At 30.7% G+C, this 20,486-nt stretch overlaps 3 protein-coding genes across 4 annotated transcripts in view; 2 read left to right on the forward strand and 1 right to left on the reverse strand.

Moving 5' to 3' along the window:
• Positions 1 to 6: 6 nt before the first annotated feature.
• MAP70-3 (microtubule-associated proteins 70-3) lies at positions 7 to 6,210 on the reverse strand. Its single transcript, XM_021437381.2, has 11 exons — positions 5,688 to 6,210; positions 5,462 to 5,547; positions 4,154 to 4,219; positions 3,898 to 4,068; positions 3,608 to 3,778; positions 3,335 to 3,490; positions 3,084 to 3,230; positions 2,924 to 2,995; positions 2,320 to 2,835; positions 2,055 to 2,236; positions 7 to 335 (listed from the first exon to the last, which is right to left on the reverse strand). The coding sequence occupies exons 1-11, from the start codon at positions 5,815 to 5,817 to the stop codon at positions 296 to 298; spliced, it is 1,737 nt and encodes a 578-aa protein (XP_021293056.2). The 5' UTR covers positions 5,818 to 6,210; the 3' UTR covers positions 7 to 295.
• A 9,059-nt stretch (positions 6,211 to 15,269) lies between these two features.
• On the forward strand, positions 15,270 to 17,947 carry LOC110423179 (Tetratricopeptide repeat (TPR)-like superfamily protein). Of its 2 annotated transcripts, XM_021437333.1 has the most exons (3): positions 15,270 to 17,095; positions 17,374 to 17,595; positions 17,703 to 17,947. In XM_021437333.1, the coding sequence occupies exons 1-2, from the start codon at positions 15,352 to 15,354 to the stop codon at positions 17,379 to 17,381; spliced, it is 1,752 nt and encodes a 583-aa protein (XP_021293008.1). In that variant the 5' UTR covers positions 15,270 to 15,351; the 3' UTR covers positions 17,382 to 17,595; positions 17,703 to 17,947. The 2 variants fall into 2 exon arrangements, with proteins under 2 accessions (XP_021293008.1, XP_021293007.1); XM_021437332.1 differs by having other exon boundaries at positions 15,270 to 17,595.
• A 1,628-nt stretch (positions 17,948 to 19,575) lies between these two features.
• LOC149526744 (cleavage and polyadenylation specificity factor subunit 3-II-like) overlaps positions 19,576 to 20,486 on the forward strand; it is a 3,711-nt gene continuing 2,800 nt past the window's right edge. Inside the window, exons 1-4 of the mRNA XM_089784728.1 lie at positions 19,576 to 19,716; positions 19,804 to 19,981; positions 20,090 to 20,162; positions 20,260 to 20,374. Coding sequence (XP_089640854.1) covers positions 19,692 to 19,716; positions 19,804 to 19,981; positions 20,090 to 20,162; positions 20,260 to 20,374 — 391 coding nt within the window. The 5' untranslated portion in view covers positions 19,576 to 19,691. The remainder of the gene's footprint in view (positions 19,717 to 19,803; positions 19,982 to 20,089; positions 20,163 to 20,259; positions 20,375 to 20,486) is intronic.

Consider the following 20,486-nt stretch of genomic DNA (forward strand, 5'->3'; position numbering starts at 1 on the left):
AAGGTTAGCCCACAGTCAATAGTTCCTTTATCCTTTTTTTTTTTTCTCTCGCTGATCTCTAAGCAGAGGAATAGCACTCTATGTCAGAAGCATACCGATTTCTTCCTCTGATTTACTCTTTTCCCAGATTTCTTCTCTTCGCCAATTTTCAGTGAACATAGGTTCATCGGCATGCAAGTTATAATCTTATAATCAATCACCAAAGGAGAGGTAACAAAAAATAAAAAATAAAACAAAGGACCCAAGAGACCGATGCAAATTTACTTCTTTCTCCTGCTGCAATTAATATTTGTTGTCATTGAGTGCTGCGTGTTAATCCACTTCGAGACACATTTCTGCATAAATTTGACAACTTGTCAGCTAAACCAATATATCATTACATCACTATTCAGAATATAATACCTTCTAACTACGTAGTCAATGAAAACTAAACTGGCATGGTGACATTTATCTATTACAGGCCTCAACTCTGGGACAAGCAAGTCATCCAAAATCAATTAGGCAGAAAATCAACAAGAATTAACAAGTGAATCCATTTGAACTGATCAATAAAACTTTAAGTACCAAATTAAAATGAACCCTAACAGATACATGTCACAGATTGAAAAGTACATGGGTGGTCTTCAAATACCTTATCCAAAAGAGTAAGAAACAATCCCCAGTACTATCTCTATAATCTCTTGCAAAGCACATTTTCACATACATCAAACTGCAGTGACGACAGAGGAGACAGGCAAACCAACAACTAAATCAAATTATACTTCTGACTAGAACGATTACGTGTGTTTCCATTTACTTGCCATATGTTCTACTACAAGAGCATAATCTTGTAGCTCAGAAATTATTTGCATTTACTTGCTATACATACGTACATACATACATACATTCATACATATATATATATACACATATATGTATATATAAATCATGGAGATTTCCGAAAAATTATCATGTAGCAGGACTTCATGTTAATTTCATAGAATTATGTGATTCTTTCTTCTATTCTGGGAATATTCTATATAAAATTTAACAAGTATTTATGAGTGAATTTCAGCAATTATTTTTACTAGATGATCAGAAAATATGGATTATAAGTTTATAACACATATTAAGCGTTTCTTTAAGGGTTGTTAAATATGCAATTTTACAAACCTATAAATTCCCTAATAAAAGGGGCCCACCATGTACACATGGTTGTCCAGTGCCAAAGCAAATGCCTATATTACTAAATTTTGCTGAATGTCAACAAAACCTGTGAACCATTAGGATGTTGAGGGTTTTGCAAGATAATCAATCTTACATCTACTCAGATAATTCCCTAGCACCCTGCAGCTCCCTTCCACACAAATACCGAAAAACCCAAATTTCTTTGCTTCTGTTGACTTAATCTAATTGACTTTCGTCTTCTTTGCCATCTTTGCCTCTAGGTTTAAAGAAGTAGACAAAATAATAGAGAAAAAGCCAAGTTCATCAAATGACTCTCATGTAAGTGAATTCCAGACTTGGGCATCGGAATAAATATTGCAGAGAAGTCAAAGAACTAAGATGAGGCTAGCTTGAGGTAAATTTTGATTTTTGAGGTACGAAAATATTTCAAAAAAGCTCAATCAAGCATGTAGAGATGCTCCATACTTTTTTCAAAAAGGAAAAAAGGGATTAATTTAATCAGGAGGATGACAGTCTATGCTACCACTTCACTTGAGCCTAAGCAAGCAACAGAATACGTACAGACCAACAAGCTTAGAAGGCCACTATTATGTATAAAGACAGAGGCTTCATATATGGGATAGTGTTTTGTCCATTAGAAACCTAAGTGAGTTTATCACGTGTAAATTCAAACTTAGCACAAACTAAGACAAAAACATCAAATAAGAATGAACTTTAAAAATTCAAAGGAAAAGGAAAATGCAAATATATGAAGGGAGAACAGACAGATGACACCATGGCTGCTAACCCCACAATTTATAAAGAACAAATGCAATAAATTAATAGTGAGACTAATGTTAGCCTAAAGCAATGTAGGAAAATGAGGAATATTAAAATAATAAAAGCACCTTCCAGTAAGCAGCTGAGCAGCAGATCCTTTGGAGTTACCATACCGCTTGGCCCTATTCTCATGTTCTTTCTCCACACGCATGGCAGCAACCTCTTTCTCCATTGCAGCCACTTCTCTTCTCATCTTTTTAGCCTCAACTTCCATTGCCTTTGTCAATGTTTCTACCTTCTTAGCAAGCATCTGAAAAATACAAGGATTACTAGAGCATTTATCCAGAAAGATAAATCAAAATGGTATTACATTGAAAGAACACAAGCACCAACCTCAATCGCATCATCCTTATCCTTAAGGCTTTGATCTTTCTCATGACCAGCTTTCCTCAAAGCTATGACCTGTTTCTGCAGTAAATCATACAATACTCCCGGGACATTATCCTCTGTATCTACTGGCTGGAAATCATTTGGTTTTTCATTATTTGGTGCCTCACCCTCCTTGGTTCCCTCAGAAGGCTGGTTGAACGAAATATTTGAGCCTGTTCCATTTAAAAGCACTTTCGCCCTGTCCAATGATCTTGTGCCCCCATCAAATGACTTGGATGTTCCTTTAGCATGCTTCAACACTGTACTAGATGACAACGAGGATCTCAATTGAGAGCTTGGCGATCTCTTGGATAGAAACCCATTGGATGTAAGTTTTGAGAAGTTATCAGCTCCACCCAGAGACTGACGCCTAGAAGGCCCATTGCTCATGCTTCTTCCATCTGATGTACTGCGGCTAATACTATTAGAAGATCCTCTCACGCTTTCTTCCAGAACTTTAAGCCGCAAAAGATATTTCTCCTGCCAAATCAAAACAAAAGCTCTAATTTCCAAACCAGCACTATCAACAAAAAGAACAGAAAGGTAATTGTCACAATTAGATTATTACTTTCAACTGTGCTTCAGATTTTGCAGCCCGCTCAGTTATAGCAAGCTTATCACGAAGTTGCTGCATTTCTCCCTGTAAGAAATAAACTCCACAATGAATAAAAAATAACAAATTTAAGTGCCTATTGTTTTTTTCAAGGGGAAAAACCATCCACAATAACCTGCAAGAATCTCCGCTCTTCAAGCCATTGTTTTACAGGCATCACTTTGTCATTAGCATCTTTCCACTCATTTGCGACAACCGTGGCCACTCTATTAGCAGTTACTTTTGCACGTGCCAGCTCTCGGTCAAGAGTTTTTCTTTCCTCCTAAGGAACACAGAAACAATCATTCATTTTGACAACAGCTTTGAGACTATGTGCACCAAAAAAAAATCTGCCAAACTTGGATACTTAAATGCTCGGCGCATTACATTCATCTCCTGAACTTTCCGCTGGTAATCCCTAACTGCATTTGCAGCAGCACCACCAGCAAGAACAGCCTCTTCCAGCTCCCTTACTGTTTGTGTAAGCTTTTCAACCTCTGCAACCTTTTGGCGATGCATTTTGTCCAAAATTTTGTTTTCTTCCTACCATGGGCAAGTCATAGACATGTGACTTTCTTCATTATATAGACTAAGAACAAAATATATGCTCCAACTCCTGATGCACCTTACAAAAGAAAACACAAAGAATGATTGGAGTACCTGGCAAATTTCTATCTGTTTCATCAACTCCTGGTTTTTATTTTGGAGATCATCCACCATGGAGGCTTTGGCCAATGCAACCTGTACAGTCCTTTCAGCTTCAAGTAAAGCTGCTTCTTTGGATTTAGTGAGACGATCAAGGGCTTTGTTATCATCTTGAAGCTTTGCAATCTGCAAAGAACCAAAAGAAATAATCAGTAAGAAAATAATCAATCACATATAAGTGCATAAAACATTCTCTAATTCTCTATGTGAGACAGAAGCAATAGTTCAATAGACACAAGAAATACCTCTTGCCGAGCAAGCTTCAGCTCAGCCTCCAAAGGTGCAAGAATTGCTTCAATTGGAGGCATATCATCATCCTTTTGAGCAGCATGAACCCTTCGCAGAGTGGCCTCAGCTGCAAACTGAGCAGCCATCGATGCCTTCTTCTCATCATTTATTTTCTTGATTTCAAGGTTCTGCAAAACATGTTTATTAACTAAATATAACAACACAACAGCAGAAAATAAAAAACAAAGTTTGAAGAGAATTTTACAGCAATACCTTGCTTTCAAGAAGAGATTCTGTCAATTTAAGCTTCTCCTCCATTTTTGAAAGCTCATCAGTGAGCTATGGTACAAAAGAAAAACAAAAAGCAAAGTAAGTATCCATTTTAATCACAAAAAATGTTATAAGGATGCCAAGTCAGATGACCAACACAAAACAACACTTCAATTGTGTCCAATACTGCAAAAGGTCATAAGCTTATATTTTTCTTCAATTACTACAAAAAAGTCTAGCTTTACAGTCTTTGATGCAAGAGCATTGGCCAGTGTGTACAAGAGCTGTAAATTACATAAAGATCATCAGTTTTTTGTGAACAAGACTAGGGATCATTCACAATATGCAGTAACAGTAAGTCATGAAATATAAGGACAATTAACCATCTGAATCCCTAAACATCAAAACAATCCATTCAATCATGAGATCAAATACCACCCTAAACCTCATAAGATAATTATATATAGGACGAGAAAATATAGATGGAAGAAGAACATTTAATCTAATAGGAAAACTATGACATAAGTTCTAGATTACAGGTAGACATGAAATCTTGATCTTGTGACAGCTTTAAACATGACGAGCCAACAACATTAACAGACAGTACCAAAGCAACTGAAAGATAACAATGAAATTAATTTTTCATAATCTATAGTTATAAAATCAAAAACATACAGGAATTACAAGACAACATAAAAATGAAGTTGGATAAAGCATCAAAAAAGGATTCATGCTGTTAGATGAGAAAGCCCATCACTGACTTTCTAAAATAACTAAGCAACAAATAACAATGATGAAAATTCCACCCAACATGACTTTGACAGCACAGTTGTATAACGTATTTCACCAAATTATATCCCCAAAAACCAGGAAACCAACTTCCCAACCATCAGAAGGAACATAGATTTGCTATCAGCAATGAAGACATAGGCATACAGGGAAATTTATATATAGAATTTACAGGATCTATCTTTCTTCAGTAAATTAACAATATACACTAAAATACAAAGAGCCCCATCTTCGATCATTTCTTATTTCTTTTAACAGTATTATGTACAGTAAAGTTCAAACAATAGTAATTTTCCCAAAAAAAAAAACCCAATCGATTAATGGAGAAAAAAACAGTGGCATTTCCACTAAGATCAGTCACAAATCAAAAAAATTAGCAAATTTAAAAAATTTTCAAAATAAATTACTATTTTAACTAGAACCATTACTATAGCGTTTTCACCAATCAATTAAAGTTAATTTCTTAACAAAATTAAAAATAAATAATTTCTTCAAACAATAAAATAAAATATTGTAATCAACCTCTTCGACAGCCTTTTCTCTTAGCCTTTCAGACATCCTTAATGCCTTGATTTCCGCTTGTGCTTCTCCCAATTCTCTATCTTTATCTGTAACCCAATCCAAAAAAAGAAACAAAAACCAAAATATTAAATTAAAATAAACTACAAACAGTTAACTGTTAACTAAAAAGCAGCTAAATTGGGTCGAATCAAGGTGAAAAACAACTAGATCGAGCCACATTCGTCACCTCTAACTTCATTCTCCAGCCGATTAAGCTCCACTTTCACCGGATCCGACCCGTGAAGCAAAGTAATGAACTCATTATCCGCATCAAAGCTAGGTCTAACACTCTCCCCTGGACGAACCTTTCCCTCCATCTCCTTAAACGACGCCGACACCGTCAACGGCGGAGGTACCCCGCGGTGGCTGACGTCATCCTCACCGGCGACTCACTCCTCGCATTGCTTCCTATCTCCGCCGCTTCGCCGGCAATATCCGCCATCTCCGATCCAAACACTTCTCTCACCACTTCAAACACAAAATGCAACCAATTCCAAAAAAAAAAAACCTCTTTTAAAAGAGAGAAGTTTGTTTCACATCTAAAACTTGAAGTGGATCCAAATGCTAGGGTTTCAAAATCAGTTGAAATACAGCTGTTAAACAGATTTTTAGATATAGAAAAGAAAAAGAAAAGAGAGAGAGAGAGAGTGAGGAGAGACTTTGAGCTGAGAGAGAGAGAGAGAGAGAAATAATGTTGCTTTTTTATTTTTCTCTCTCTAGATTGTGGATTTAAATCTGGCTACAGTGATAGACTGAAGAGAGAGAAAGGGAGGGAGAGTGATTAGCGATGGAGATTAATTAAATCAAATTAATTAATCATGGATTAATTTAATGGTGGTGGAGTTATACAGATTAGTGTGTTAAGCAGACAAACAGCGTGAGAGCTGCGACTGTGTATTATCGGACAGTAAAACTTCTACTTCTAGTTTCTTTTTCCTTTTTCTTTTTTTTTTTTTTGAACTACTAGGTTTCCATTTAAGATGAGCAGGGGGTGCAATGCGCATTGAGGTTGCTAAAACGGGTAAGGGTGCCTAATGCGCACAGCCGCGCGTTTTAGCAGGCTCTTTCTTTTCTTTTCTTTTCTTTTCTTTTCTCATTTTTTGATTTCACGATGTTCCGAGTTTTGTGATTTTTATTTTTTTTTATTCAACTAAAATTTTCCTTTAAATAATTTTTGATATTTTGCGGGATTGCGTGACTCGTTTACTTTACCATGTTGTTACCCGCAAGGCAAAGTATGGTTCACAAGAAAACAAATTTCCAAATACAACTGTTTTTCTCATACCTAAATTCATATTAAAATTTCTAATCTTGATTTATAAAAATTAAAAAAATAAAAGAAAAGAAGAAAATCAAATATAAAATTTTAATCTTGTGTAATCTGATCACTATTATTTGTATATTTATCATAACTTTGCTTACCATGTGACAATTTCATTAAATTAATCCATAAGATTATTATTTCAGTAACTTATTATTATGGTATTTAAAATGGATTGAAGATCGTTTCATTATACCCAACCTATCTAGCGCATGTCTTTTGCATCCATCCATATTTTACTCTCTCTCTCTCTCTCTCTTTCTTGCTTAAAATTTTAAAAATAATAAATATAATATTTATAAAAATTTATGAACTATTCAAAAATATTCAAATGAATATTTATTTTTTTATTATTTTTAATCAAATTTTTATATTTTTATTTTAAATCAAATAAATCATTATAATTAACAATTAACTATTACTGGTCATTTTATATCATGTGACATTAACGTTACATGAGTGGTGGCATGTTGATATAACATGATTACATAATCATATAACATTTTTACCTATCATGTTAATGTCACATCAATTTTATTTGAATATAAAAATTACAAATATTATTTTGATTAATGGTAATTGATCAATTGTTAATAATAAAAATTTATTTGACTTGAAATGAAATATAAAAATTTATTTAAATTTTTTAAAATAATTTTAAAATAATGATAAATACTTATATCAAAAAGACAATTAAATCTAACCTTCAAACTGACACGATTATATATTTGACAGACTATATAGATGGATAAATAAAGTGGTTGAATATCCTCATCTATACAACCATGCAAAAATAGAAATACGTTGAAATTAAGTCATCATCTTTTGATGACGGAACAAAGACGTCAAACGGAGAATTTTAGTAGATTTCTTTCTTATCTTGCCTTGATATGATTTCTACAAAGTAAAAGCGGAGTCAATCTTCATCAATGGAATATCAAATCTTTTCAAGAAAATAGTACTATATTAGCGGTGTAATCTCACACGAGTTATTAGCCATACAACCTTTTTTATTCTAATTATGAAATTAAAGTGTACCTTACTACCTTTAAGATATATTTTATATCTCATTATGATATAATTAAAATATTTTACTTAAAAAATAGGCTTCCAAAGACTTTCTCTCTCTCTCTCTTCATTTCTGTGTCTATGTTTATATTCAAAAAGTTAGATTCAAATTTTTTTATATTAAAAACAATTTAATATAAAACTTAAAAAAAAAATTAAATTATTCAAGTAAATTTAAATAAATTTTTATTTTTTTATTATATTCAATTAAGTTCTTATAAAACATCATAATAAATAATGACATAATGTTATGATATTTTCACTTTTTACCTTAACATTGAGTAAGTATAAAAATGACAAGTAATGTTTTAATTAATGACACAATTAATCAAGTGTTAGTGAAAATATAATAGTTCGATTGAATATAATAAAAAAATAAAAATTTATTTTAAATTTTTATATATAATTAATAATTTTTCATATAAGATTCTTGAAAAAAACAGTTTGTTTTAAATCAAATTGCTTGGGTTGCTTGTAACGAAGTTATCACAATCCAAAGCTAGCAACTTATATAGTAGAACAAAGTTTGTTGCAATGAAAGTAAATTACACGTATCCATTACAATTACCCAAAAATGAATAAAACGTTCCATTCGAAGCCAACTGCAGTATCCAAAATCACCTAACTTGTCTCCCCTCAATACTCCAAAATATAATTATCTAATTATAATTGAGTTCACTATAGATGAGATAGATAAAGAATTATTTAAAACATTTATGAATTATTTAAAAAATTTTAAATAAGTATTTATTATTTTATTAAGTTCAATTAAATTCTTATATTTTTATTTAAAGTCAAATAAATTTTTATTAATAATAATTAATTAATTATTATTAATCAAAACGTCATTCGATATTTTTATACTTATTTGATTTTGACATAAGATGTTAAAATATTAAGTCATTATGTTATCATATTATATCACCATTTAAGATGACATGATAAAATAATAAATGATATCGTTAGTCAACTATTAGTTATAATAATCTAATTGATCTAAAATAAAAATATAAATATTCGATTGAACGTAAAAAAAGAATAAAAATTTATTTATTATTTTAAAATAATTTAAAGACTTTTTAAAAAAATTATATTGATTTTATATATATATAACTTATCTTTTAGCTGGACAAAAACCATTTACAGTATAACCTCTATAATTTAATACTAGATAAATTAACAACTTTGATTAAATAATATTTTTTATCGATTTTGATTTGAGATTAATATGGTAAATTAATAATTTATTAATTTTATAAGATAATACATTTAAAAAAGCACACACAAGTCTCATTTGATATATAAATTAAATATTTTTTATATATCAAAATTATATATATGCATAATTTAATTAGGAAACTTTTATAAAATATGACTCCAATTTTACTTTTTTTTTCTTGAAATTGATGTTTTCTTAAAATTCATCTCTAACTTTTCTTAATGTATTAAGAAGATTTATTGTAGTTATCTAGTATTGTAAGAAAAATTATGCACAATACATGTATATTAAGTTCAATATTTTGAAAAAAATATTTTAATAAATTAATTTTTATTAAATTTTCAAAATAAAAAGTATTAATTTATAAAAATTTAACTGTACTAATTTACCAAACCATAAACCTTTCTTTAATATTAAAAGGGTTTACAGAACTAGTATTAGTAAATGACATGTCCTAAGTTTCTCTGTCACGTACATAAATTAAATACGGCTTAATATAACAACCATGAACGAATGCTTTTAATGAAGTTTGAAACTTACATGGTTTCAGCTCAACGAATTATGATTTTGATGGGCTTAAACCTTCACTTCTTTCCATGGGGCCCCTCTTTAATTACAAATCTTTAGATTTCTTGTGCAATTTCTATTATCTGTTGGTACCATTTACTTGGCTTAATCACACTTAATATGTAAAACAGTTGATTCAACTTCACATCTTTCTTCTTTAAGTCAATTTTTATCTTCATTGATGGAAATAATTGGATTAATACCGAAATTAACATACTTTAAGATAAAACCTCAATTATTTATTTTTATAATCCAAAATCTTTAATCAAGATTTGGTTTTACTCTTACTACTTAAAGACTCTGAGGTAAGTAACTCACGTGTTATCAAAATTTTGTTGATCTTAGACTCTTAATCGTATTTATGCTTCGTGACGCACAATTAATTACTTCCATTATTATTATAGATCAACATATTATACTTTAACATACATGGTTTCTAAATCTGATACTTGGGGCCCATGTGACAACATAATCATTTTCTTTTCCTTAATCACTATTCTAGTAAATCCACATTCCATTTTGAAATCCTTGATATAAAAGATCAAACACTTTGTCAATGTACTAGTTGACAGTATATAATATCCAAGCTTCAACCCATTTTATACAATTGATAAGAATTGCCCACCCTCTAGGCAATAGCATTTTGTAGGACTGAAATACCTGCAAATGGGTTTGTTTGCCCACTTAAAGCTTCATTAATTATGCATGTTAGATTCCCATAATTTAGGAGGGACTAAAAACAAAACCATTAATAGATAGTGACCCTGTGAAGAATATGATTGTCTATCTGTTACTGTTAAGTGTGTGCATATACATTACATATATAGCATGTAGCATAGTACTACCCACCCTTTCTTTTGCATCTGCAAAGGGGGCAATATATGCAAGCAAATCAATGTCTTAGACTGGTGATAGAATTTGCACCTAGCCAAAGCTTAGGTTCCCTCTTCTCCTCCCCTCCCCCCCCCCCCCCCAACCCCTAGCTGCCACCATACTCAGATCCTCTCAAATTTTGTGCTCTTTTTAGGGGGAAAAGGAGGGAATATATTAAAGAAAACAGAAAAAGAGGAAGCAAAGGCTGCAGCCTTGGCCTTTTGGGAAACTTTGCTATCCCTTCAAGAATCAACCTGGAAGTGGATAGATAGAGCCATAGAGGCTACCAAGGTAGAGGGAGAGAAATTCAAACTTTTAAAGTCCCACAGCTGCTTTCATATATAGTGGATTAATTCCAATATATAATAACAGGGAAATGTCATGGAGTGTATAATATGTTATTTTATTTTGATAATCCAACAATTTATTATTCAGTCATTTTCGACTCTGTAGATATGAAAAAAAATAAATAATAAAAGTTATACATATTTATTTATTTATTTATTTTTTTGACAAATAATGGAATTGGGGTGTACTTTAGTATTCTTTTTTTAAGATTGTGAAAGGTGCTTTTGGACAAACCCAACAACCTGAGCTGTGCTCTCTTTTGGTGTTTGAAATCAAATCAACCTTTCCATACTAGCTGCAAACACATAGAGACATATACATTTGCTGCTTGGGATTCAAACAGCATTGTGATGCTGACACCACACCAACTCACTCTATGGCCTTTAAGGGTTCATATGGGGCCTTCTTACATGGTCTCTCTACCTTTTTCCCTTTCAAGCCCAGCTTAATGTTTTTGGTTTTGGATTTAAGATGCTCATTTTTATTCATCCTTGACAAACTCTTTATTGCTCAAAAAAATTAGAAAAAAAGTTATAAATTTATGACTTTTACTTAAAACTTGTTTGACTCGACTTTTATTTTTATAATTTAAAAATTAATAAAATTTTTTTATAAGAAATAATAGTTTTTAAAATTAAATTAAATTTTTTTAATAAATAAGTTATTTATCAAAATAATTTATATAAATTATAATTTTGATTGAAATTACTATAAATAATATTTAATAAATAACTTTTTATTAATAATAAATTCTCTTGTTCACAACGAAAAAAGTTAACTTGATTTTTTTATTTATTTGAAATAAAATTTTAGAAATATAAAAGTATTTTTATATAACATAAAATTTATAATTAATAATAAATCATATAAAAATAAAAACAGATAATGTTGAAATATTTTTAATAGCTAAGGACATTTTTGAAAAATGTTAATGTAAAAGGAAAAATGACAAAAGATGAACAATAAAACAAGGAAATGGAACTTGCTTTGTGCTAATATTTTTTTTTTTGAAATTAAATAATTGATTTAGACTACAAAGTTATGAAAGTTTATAGAGTTTATTTTTTAAACAATATTTTAACAACATGATTGCCATTAATTTATTGTAGATTATCAATTATAGATTATAAGTATAGATATTTATTGTTATGTGTAAGTGAGTATAAAGAGTTTGCTTGTGAAATAAATAAATCTAAGAATAATGTTTTAAAAAGTTTTTGAATTATTTATAAAATTTAATTAAGTATTTATTATTTTATTATTTTCACTTAAGTCTTTATATTTTTATTTAAAATTAAATAAATTTTTGTAATTAATAATTAATTAATCGTTATTAATTAAAACATCACTTGTCATTTTTAATGCTCATACGACATTGAGCTGGAGAATGAAAGTGTCATATGGTAATGTCAATATTTCTATATTAATATGTCACGTTATTATTTATTATAAAATGTCAATATATTATGTCACCATTTATTGTAATCTATCAGTATGTTACGTTAATATTACATGACGTAAAATAACATGATTGTTAATAATTAATGATAAATTATAAAAATTTATTTGATTTAAAATAAAAAATAAATTTATTTAAAATTTTTCTAACTATGATGTTGTAACCATTGGATTTAAAGGTTTTTTGTTGTTTTATTATTTGCAAAAGAGAAAAAAACAAAAGGAACACTCAGTCACAATGTCGGTTGTTAAGGTTATTTCACAAGCTAGATTAAAGGCTCAATCAAGATAACTTCGAATCATAATCAGGTCTTTCTCATTGGATAAACATAATCTTAATATTATTATAATTATAATTTAATTAAAAGAAAAAAAAAACACCTCTTCCTATCTTTTTCTCATAGATGTTACATTGCCAACTTTACCAATTGTCGACAGTGAAAGATTAAAACGCCTTTCCCAGTAACCTTGGAATACCTTATGATTGAAGAAAATAAAATAAAAATACCTCTCAAAAATTAAAAAAAAAACAACAATTCCCTTTAATGGCTCAATTTTTAGCTTTTAAATTTGTCGGCCTTTTTTAAAAAAATTTAAATAAAAAGGAGAAAAGAGGAGGAAATCCCATCATTTGGGAATAAAAAATTAGAGAAATTTTTTTTAATGTTAGGTAGAGAATTCCCCAGCTTACGAAGCTTTGATTTTGATAGGTTGATGATCAAAGGAAACTGGAACTGCAAGTGCATTTTCGGCCTAGTTAAAGGTTAGCATCAGCCAAGTTTTATATTTTTAATATTTATAATAATACAATAAGGTATTGCATTGGCCCGAAAGTATGGGCTTTGGAGAGGTTTGGAACAGAGTGTTGAATAAGCGATCTAAGCTAATCATGAACATTATTAACACAAAAACAAGTAGTGGTGAGTAAAATTGAACCTTGAATCAAAGAGAGTACGATTTAGATAAAACAGTTTATTTTGATTGATCCACTGAATCTATTGGTTAAAACAAATTTAATTTAATTGATTTAATTATTTAGTTATCGGTTTTAAAATTTTTAAATCGAATTAACCAAAAGATTAAATTAATATTATATATATATTATTTTTAAATTTATATAATATATATTATTATTAATTTTAATATTATAATTTATAAAAAAATTGATAAATCCAAAATTAAACCGATTGAATTAATTTTATGTTTAATTGATTTGATTTTTTTTATGTTTGATTGATTTTGATTTTTTTTTAAAAAAATATTTGATCTTTAAATATGACAGATCGAACTAATTGAACTGCCTAATTGTTCACCTTTAAAAACAATTAGGTTTAAGCATATATAATTGATGATGAAGACACATTAGACATAGGTAAAGAAAAATAAATTGAATACTTGTTTCGAAACTAAATGATTTTGAATTTTAATTTTCTTTGTATTAAATGAGAGTAATTTATCTGTCTTGAAATTTAATGTACAAATAAAAAATTACTCATTTGGTTAATAAAATCAAACCAAATGACTACTGCATAATTAATTTTAAGAGTTGAAGTTGGGTTTCACTTTTTCCAATTTGGTTATTCAAGTTTTTCTATTAAGGGCGTGTTAAGGAGCTCGTTCATGTGTTTCTGGATCTGTAATTTGATCTCATTTATAACTTCAATTATTTTTTGCTTTCCTATGCTGTGCTGCATCACTACCGTACAAAAATACTGAAATAACAAAGTTAATATAATTACTTTAAAGAAAAAAAGGGAAAGGTTAGAGAGGAAACGCTAGCCTTTCATTATTATGTGGTGGAAGAAGTATAATGGATGTACAACCAAAGTCAAAGGTATTGACAAATGACTATTCGATGAAAGTTTAGATGAAACATTAACCTTTGAGTTGTTCAAGAGAAGTTCATTTTCCTATGGTCTTTTGTCTTGGGTGCATCTTACAAACTATGGAGCCATTTGGACCCTGGTGGCTCGGCCTTTGACCTCGACACTTCACCTTCTCTTCTGCCCAAAGTCTGGGGGTTTCGAGCCGAGTAGTGCCTGCAGCTTCGAAAGGCCATGCGGCTGGCTGGCTGGCTGGCTTAACCAGTTTTAGAAGTGCCGCAACACCTTTGGGCGTTAACCAAATTAAGAAAAAGAGTAGAAAAGGTGGTGTTCCAAAACTGCAAGAAGCTTAGCTTATGACCAAATAAGTATCTTGTTAGTTCTATGTTGATTTATCTTTTTCCAGTTTTAAAGCCGAAAGATATGGTGATGTGAAAGTTTAGGTGGCAAAAGCTATGGAGGAGGAAGGGCCCAGCTTGATTCAACCATGAGGGTCCCACAAGCAAGTGAAAATGATCATGTAACAACTTTGACTTAAAAATAGGTTAGCCAAGGCTCACATATTAATTCCAAGTTGTGATTTTTCCGACATCAATTACTATGCATGTTAATTAGTATAGATGAATATCAAGAAAATTTTTTGGTTTTAATTGGCTTGGTTGTTATTTTATTATTACATATTGCATATATAATAAAAATAAAAATTAAATATTTTTCATAAGATTTTGTCGGTTCATTAAAAGAATCTTTTAATTTTATTTTAGATTGAATTTTTCATTTTCACTCGATACAAAATGTAACGAATTTTGATTTTCAATTTTATGTTTAAAGTATATAAATTTGATATTTTATTGAGTAGTTTTTAATTAAAAATAAAAAATAATATAAAATATAGAAAAAATAAAAGTGTAAGAGTTTTTTTTAAATGAAAAGAAGACATGTAGCCTAACTTTCGAAACAACTCAAATTCAATATGTGGTATAATGTTCATTGCCAAACGGCGTCGTTCGACTCTCCCCCTTCTTCCTCCGTTCTAGGGTTTAAGATATTACATGCTTTCTCTTTCCAGGGTTTAAGTAAACTCAAAGACGAAAGAAAAAATAAAAAATAAAAAAAAAACCCAAGCCAAGCCTTCCAAACACACGAACATTCCCAATTCAGCAACAGCTCATGAATGATAAAAAACACCCTCAAATTCTTCTCTCACCTGAGGAAGAAGAAGAAGAAGAAAGCCTCAAGAAATCACCCAGACCCTATTGCTTACCACGGACTCTCGGTTCCGGATTCCAACTTTGGCACTCTCCTCCAATTCTACTCTCATTTGAAGAAAACTTCAAAGTTCCCTGACCCTTTTTCCTTCAACAGGCTTCTCCACAGGCTCACAGCTTGTAACTGTGGCACACTCTCTCTCAAGCTACTCTCTTCCTTCCTCTCCAAAGGGTACACCCCTCATCCTTCTTCTTTCAATTCAAGCATCTCCTTTTTATGTAAGTTAGGACGTTCTGATTACGCTGAAAAGCTTGTAAATTCGATGCCTTTTTATGGGTGTCAGCCGGATATTGCAACTTATAATTCTTTGATTGATGGGTATTTTAAATGTGGTGATGTTGTTAAGGCTTGTTTGGTTTTAGATGATATTAGGGTAGGTAAATGTAAGCCTGATTTGGTTACTTTCAATGTGCTGTTTAACGGGTTTTGTAAGATGGGGAGGAAAAAAGAGGTTTTTGTTTATATGGGTTATATGTGGAAATGCTGTTTGCCGAACGTGGTTACATATAGTACGTGGATCGATATGTTTTGTAAATTAGGGGATTTGAAAATGGGGTTTAAGGCGTTTAGGGATATGAAGAAAGATAGTGTATTGTTGAATTCCATTGTGTTTACTTGTTTGATTGATGGGTGTTGTAAGGTTGGTGATTTTGAGCTCGCCTTCGAATTGTATTGGGAAATGAAACAGAGTAAGCTTGCACTGAACGTGGTTACTTACACTGCACTCATTGATGGTCTTTGCAAGAAGGGAATGTTGGAAAGGGCTGAGTGCTTGTTTTTGAGAATGTTGAAAGATAAAGTTGAGCCAAATTCTGTTGTTTATACTTCGATCATTGATGGGCATTTCAAAAAGAGGAATGTAAGTGATGCCCTGAAATATTTGGCTAAGATGTGTGTTCAAGGGATCAAGTTTGATATGGCATTGTATGGTGTAATCGTATCTGGCCTTTCTAATTGTGGTAGGTTTGACAAAGCATCGAAATTTATGGAAAATATGGTCAAGAGCGGATTGCTTCCTGATAAGTTGCTGTTAACCACAATGATGGATGCTCATTTCAAGGCTGGGAATGTAAAAGCGGCATTGGATGTGTATGGTGAATTATTGGCCCATGGTTTTGAACCTGATGTTGTGGTCCTTTCAAGCTTAATGGATGGCTTGTGCAAACGTGGCTGTCTGCATGAAGCTGAAAGTTATTTTTGCAGAGAAAAGGCTAATGAAATATCTTATACTGTACTCATTGATGGGTTGTCTAAGAAAGGGGATTTTACTGAGGTTAATAGGGTTTTTAGGGAGATGTTGGAGGCAGGGTTCACTCCAGACAAATATGTATATACTTCTTGGATTGCCGGGCTTTGTGAGCAAGGAAATTTGATAGAGGCCTTTAGACTAAAGAATAGAATGGTTCAAGAGGGTTTTCAACCTGATCTATTAACTTATAGCTCCCTCATTTTTGGTTTAGCAAATAAAGGTATGATGATTGAAGCAAAGCAAATATTTCAGGATATGTTAAAAAGAACAATTACTCCTGATGCTGCAGTTTATGATATTATGATCAGAGGGTATCTGCAGCAGAATAATGAAGCTGCCATTTCTGAGTTGCTTGAAGAAATGAGAAAGAGAGGTTTTTCAACTGCAGCATGCAAAGAAGGTGAAGAAAATGAATTTTGATAGCACATAAAGCCTTCAATTTGTGACTTTAATATGAGCTTGTGTACCCATTGTTTGAAATTAGAAAGAAAACAAAACAAAACCCTTCTACTGGGATTGCTTATTGGACAATTAATTTTGAGAAGCCTTCATAGTAAGACTCAATACCCCAGTTTCAGGGATTCTGCCAAGTTGATATTTATAACACATGCAATTAAGTAAATAGAATTCATTTGGGATTGCAACTGAAAGGATAAATGAAGCCTTGCTGTTTTACAGGACACTGAGGAGCAAAGAAGAGTGATTAGTCTGATATTTGCCAGTGAATAGGAAACCTTCGGAGTCACCCGATGTTCTAGTTTTGGGGTTTTGCAGTGAATCTTGGCTTGCAGAAGGACATTCCACCATCTTGTCCTGATGATTCAGTGGTGGAGCCAACTGGAGAAGGAACATAAGATGCATGGCTTTGCGAACCATCATATATGATGGAAAAATTGATTGGTAATAGATTTTTTTTTAAAATTTAAGTTAATTTATTTATTTTAGGATTGTACGTCTGTTGATTTTCAGCCATCTTACTAATTATCTTGCTTCTTAAATATTTTCAGATGTGTTCTGAACTCAGAATTGCATTAAATGTTTGCCAGCTTATATCTGATAGGTGAGAACTGCCAACAGACATACTTCTATCTGGTGAGCACATGCTGTTGCTATGGCTTCCATGAGCTCTCAAGTGGGTCTTGCTGGATTTTTTATTTCTGAAGAGGTCCATCGCAATATCTATATTGCCTAGGCACAACAAAATTCATTGTACACTTCCATTTTTTGTTTTCTTAATTTTTGAGTGGGGGTGAGGGGGTGGGGCAATATCATTCATTATGTTCCTAATATTAGATGAGTTTGTACTGCCCAATTTCATGTCTTGACACTTCCAGAGAAATGAAATTATATATATATATATATATATATATATCTTTCTCTCACTTATAAAGGCTGATTGTTTTAATTTGCTCAATCCTTTTTAGAAAATTTTATTAATTTAAGTTACTGAAATATTATATCAATGTTACTGGAAAGTTATATTATATAATTTGAAATTTAGATTATCTTGTCCTAATGTGGGATTTGTAACATTTTGGCTCATTTAATTGTGCAAACACTCTCGTTGTATTGGCTCTTTATCCATAATGATCCGAGTTTGCTCTAATATTAAATATTATGGAATCTCACATCATTAAAGGTTTGGATTTGCCTTTATTGATACGGGATTCGTGATGTTTTAGGTCATCTAATTATGCAATGCTTACGTTGCACTAACTTTTTACCTGTAGACATTCGAGTCTGTTTTAAAATCAAATATCTATAAGGTCTTACATTAATGAAAATTTAAATCTACTATGATATCAAATGTCACGTGCCATAACTAATTTAAATCCAACCTCATGTGATTTTAAACTCTAAAAATAGATCTTAACAAAGCCAAATTAACATTTTCAATTCAAAAAACATATTCAATAAGTAGTAAAAGATTCATATTTATATATTCAATACTCATTCATCTTATATTGATGTGATGTGAGATGTGCAACACATTTAAGATTAGGAGTGAAACTAGCGAAATTTTGTTAAGGGCTAAACATAGAAGAATAAGGGTTGAAAATTTTAAAAAATTAATATATTAAATTCAACCATCAATAAAAATATTGATAATAGAAATATGAAATTAAATATAAAATTATAATTTGTAAAATATAAATAGTTAAAAGCGATATATAAGATTAATAATTTTATCTTATATAATCAGAATTATTTAAATATTATATATTCAAGATAATTTCATTTCAACTAAATATAGAACTATAAAAAAATACTCAAATTAATTTTCTTTTACATAATTAGAATTAATAAAAAACATGATGCATTGATGAAATTTTAAGTAATAATGTAATATTATAATTTATATTAGAAAATTATATAATAAGTTATTAATTTTTAAAAATTAAAATCATAAAAAATAAAATCTACTTAATATAAAAAGGAAGGACATGACAAGTAGAAGGTAGATATTACATATTATATAACAAAAAAAAAGAATATGGTTAATAATTTGTGGAAATTTAGAAAAGAATATTTATAAAAACTTATAACATGTGAATAAATTGAATAGAAATAAAAAAATTAAATATAAATATAAAAGTTAATATAAATTAAACAAATTAAAGTTAAGTGAGATATGTGAAATTATTTTATTATTTATATTAATTATTAAATAAAAAATTATGTTAAATAAGTCATTACAAAAATTTAAAATTTTTATATGTAATGAAAATTTTTTTAAATGTCCTCCATCACCAGATAAGGAGGCTCCGCCCCTGTTTAAGATGAAATAAGTAATAACAAAAATTAATAAATTATTTAATTCATTATTTAAAATATATAATAATCTAAAAGTACTAAAAGTAGTTTTAACATAGCGTGTAAAACTCCCTTTAGCGATCCAGTTCAGTTTAAACCCAGAGGAAAGAATCAAGCGAAAGCGCGCCAACCGAGTGGTTCGTAAGTGTCTTCGAACTCGAAAAATTAACTCCCAATCAGTCATGGCCATCGACTGCCTCGTCCTTGGTAACTAGTAAAACCCATCCACCTTTTTCTCATTCATGGACTTCCTTTGAAAGTTTTCACTAGCAAATGAACGTGTTTGATTTTCAGGGGCAGGCCAAGAGGTTGGGAAAAGCTGCGTGGTGGTGTCGATAAACGGCAAGAGAATCATGTTCGACTGTGGGATGCACATGGGGTACACCGATTCTCGTCGATACCCAGATTTCTCTCTCATTTCAAAGACTGGAGATTTCGATAATGCTCTCACTTGTGTCATCATTACTCACTTGTATGTTTTCATTCATTCATTATTCATTAACACTTTTATGTTAGTTTCTTTCTGTTGATAATTTTCATTGATTGGTTGAGTTTTTCTTTTTATGAACTGTTTTTGTAGTCATTTGGATCATATTGGAGCGCTTCCTTACTTCACTGAAGTTTGCGGTTATACGGGTCCTGTTTACATGACTGTAATTTCTCTTCCTTTATGTATTTGATAAAATGACCCTATTGGGTTTTTATTATTATTTTGATTTTATATTTTGGTGATGTTTCTTGTATTGGCAGTATCCAACAAAAGCATTGGCTCCTTTGATGTTAGAGGATTATAGAAAGAATATGGATCGAAGGGGTGAGGACGGACAATTTACTTCTGATCATATTACGGAATGCATGAAAAAAGGTACTCAAATCTCCATATGTTTTACTGTATTATAAAGATATTTTAGTACTTAAAAAAATTGATTATTGTTATGTGCATATGCTGGATTTGCTTGTCCTTGTGGTACATCAGG

This window comes from Theobroma umbraticum, unplaced genomic scaffold, assembly GCF_002168275.2.
Source record: "Theobroma umbraticum cultivar Fairchild unplaced genomic scaffold, ASM216827v3 scaffold_20.0, whole genome shotgun sequence".
Lineage (NCBI taxonomy): Eukaryota > Viridiplantae > Streptophyta > Magnoliopsida > Malvales > Malvaceae > Theobroma > Theobroma umbraticum.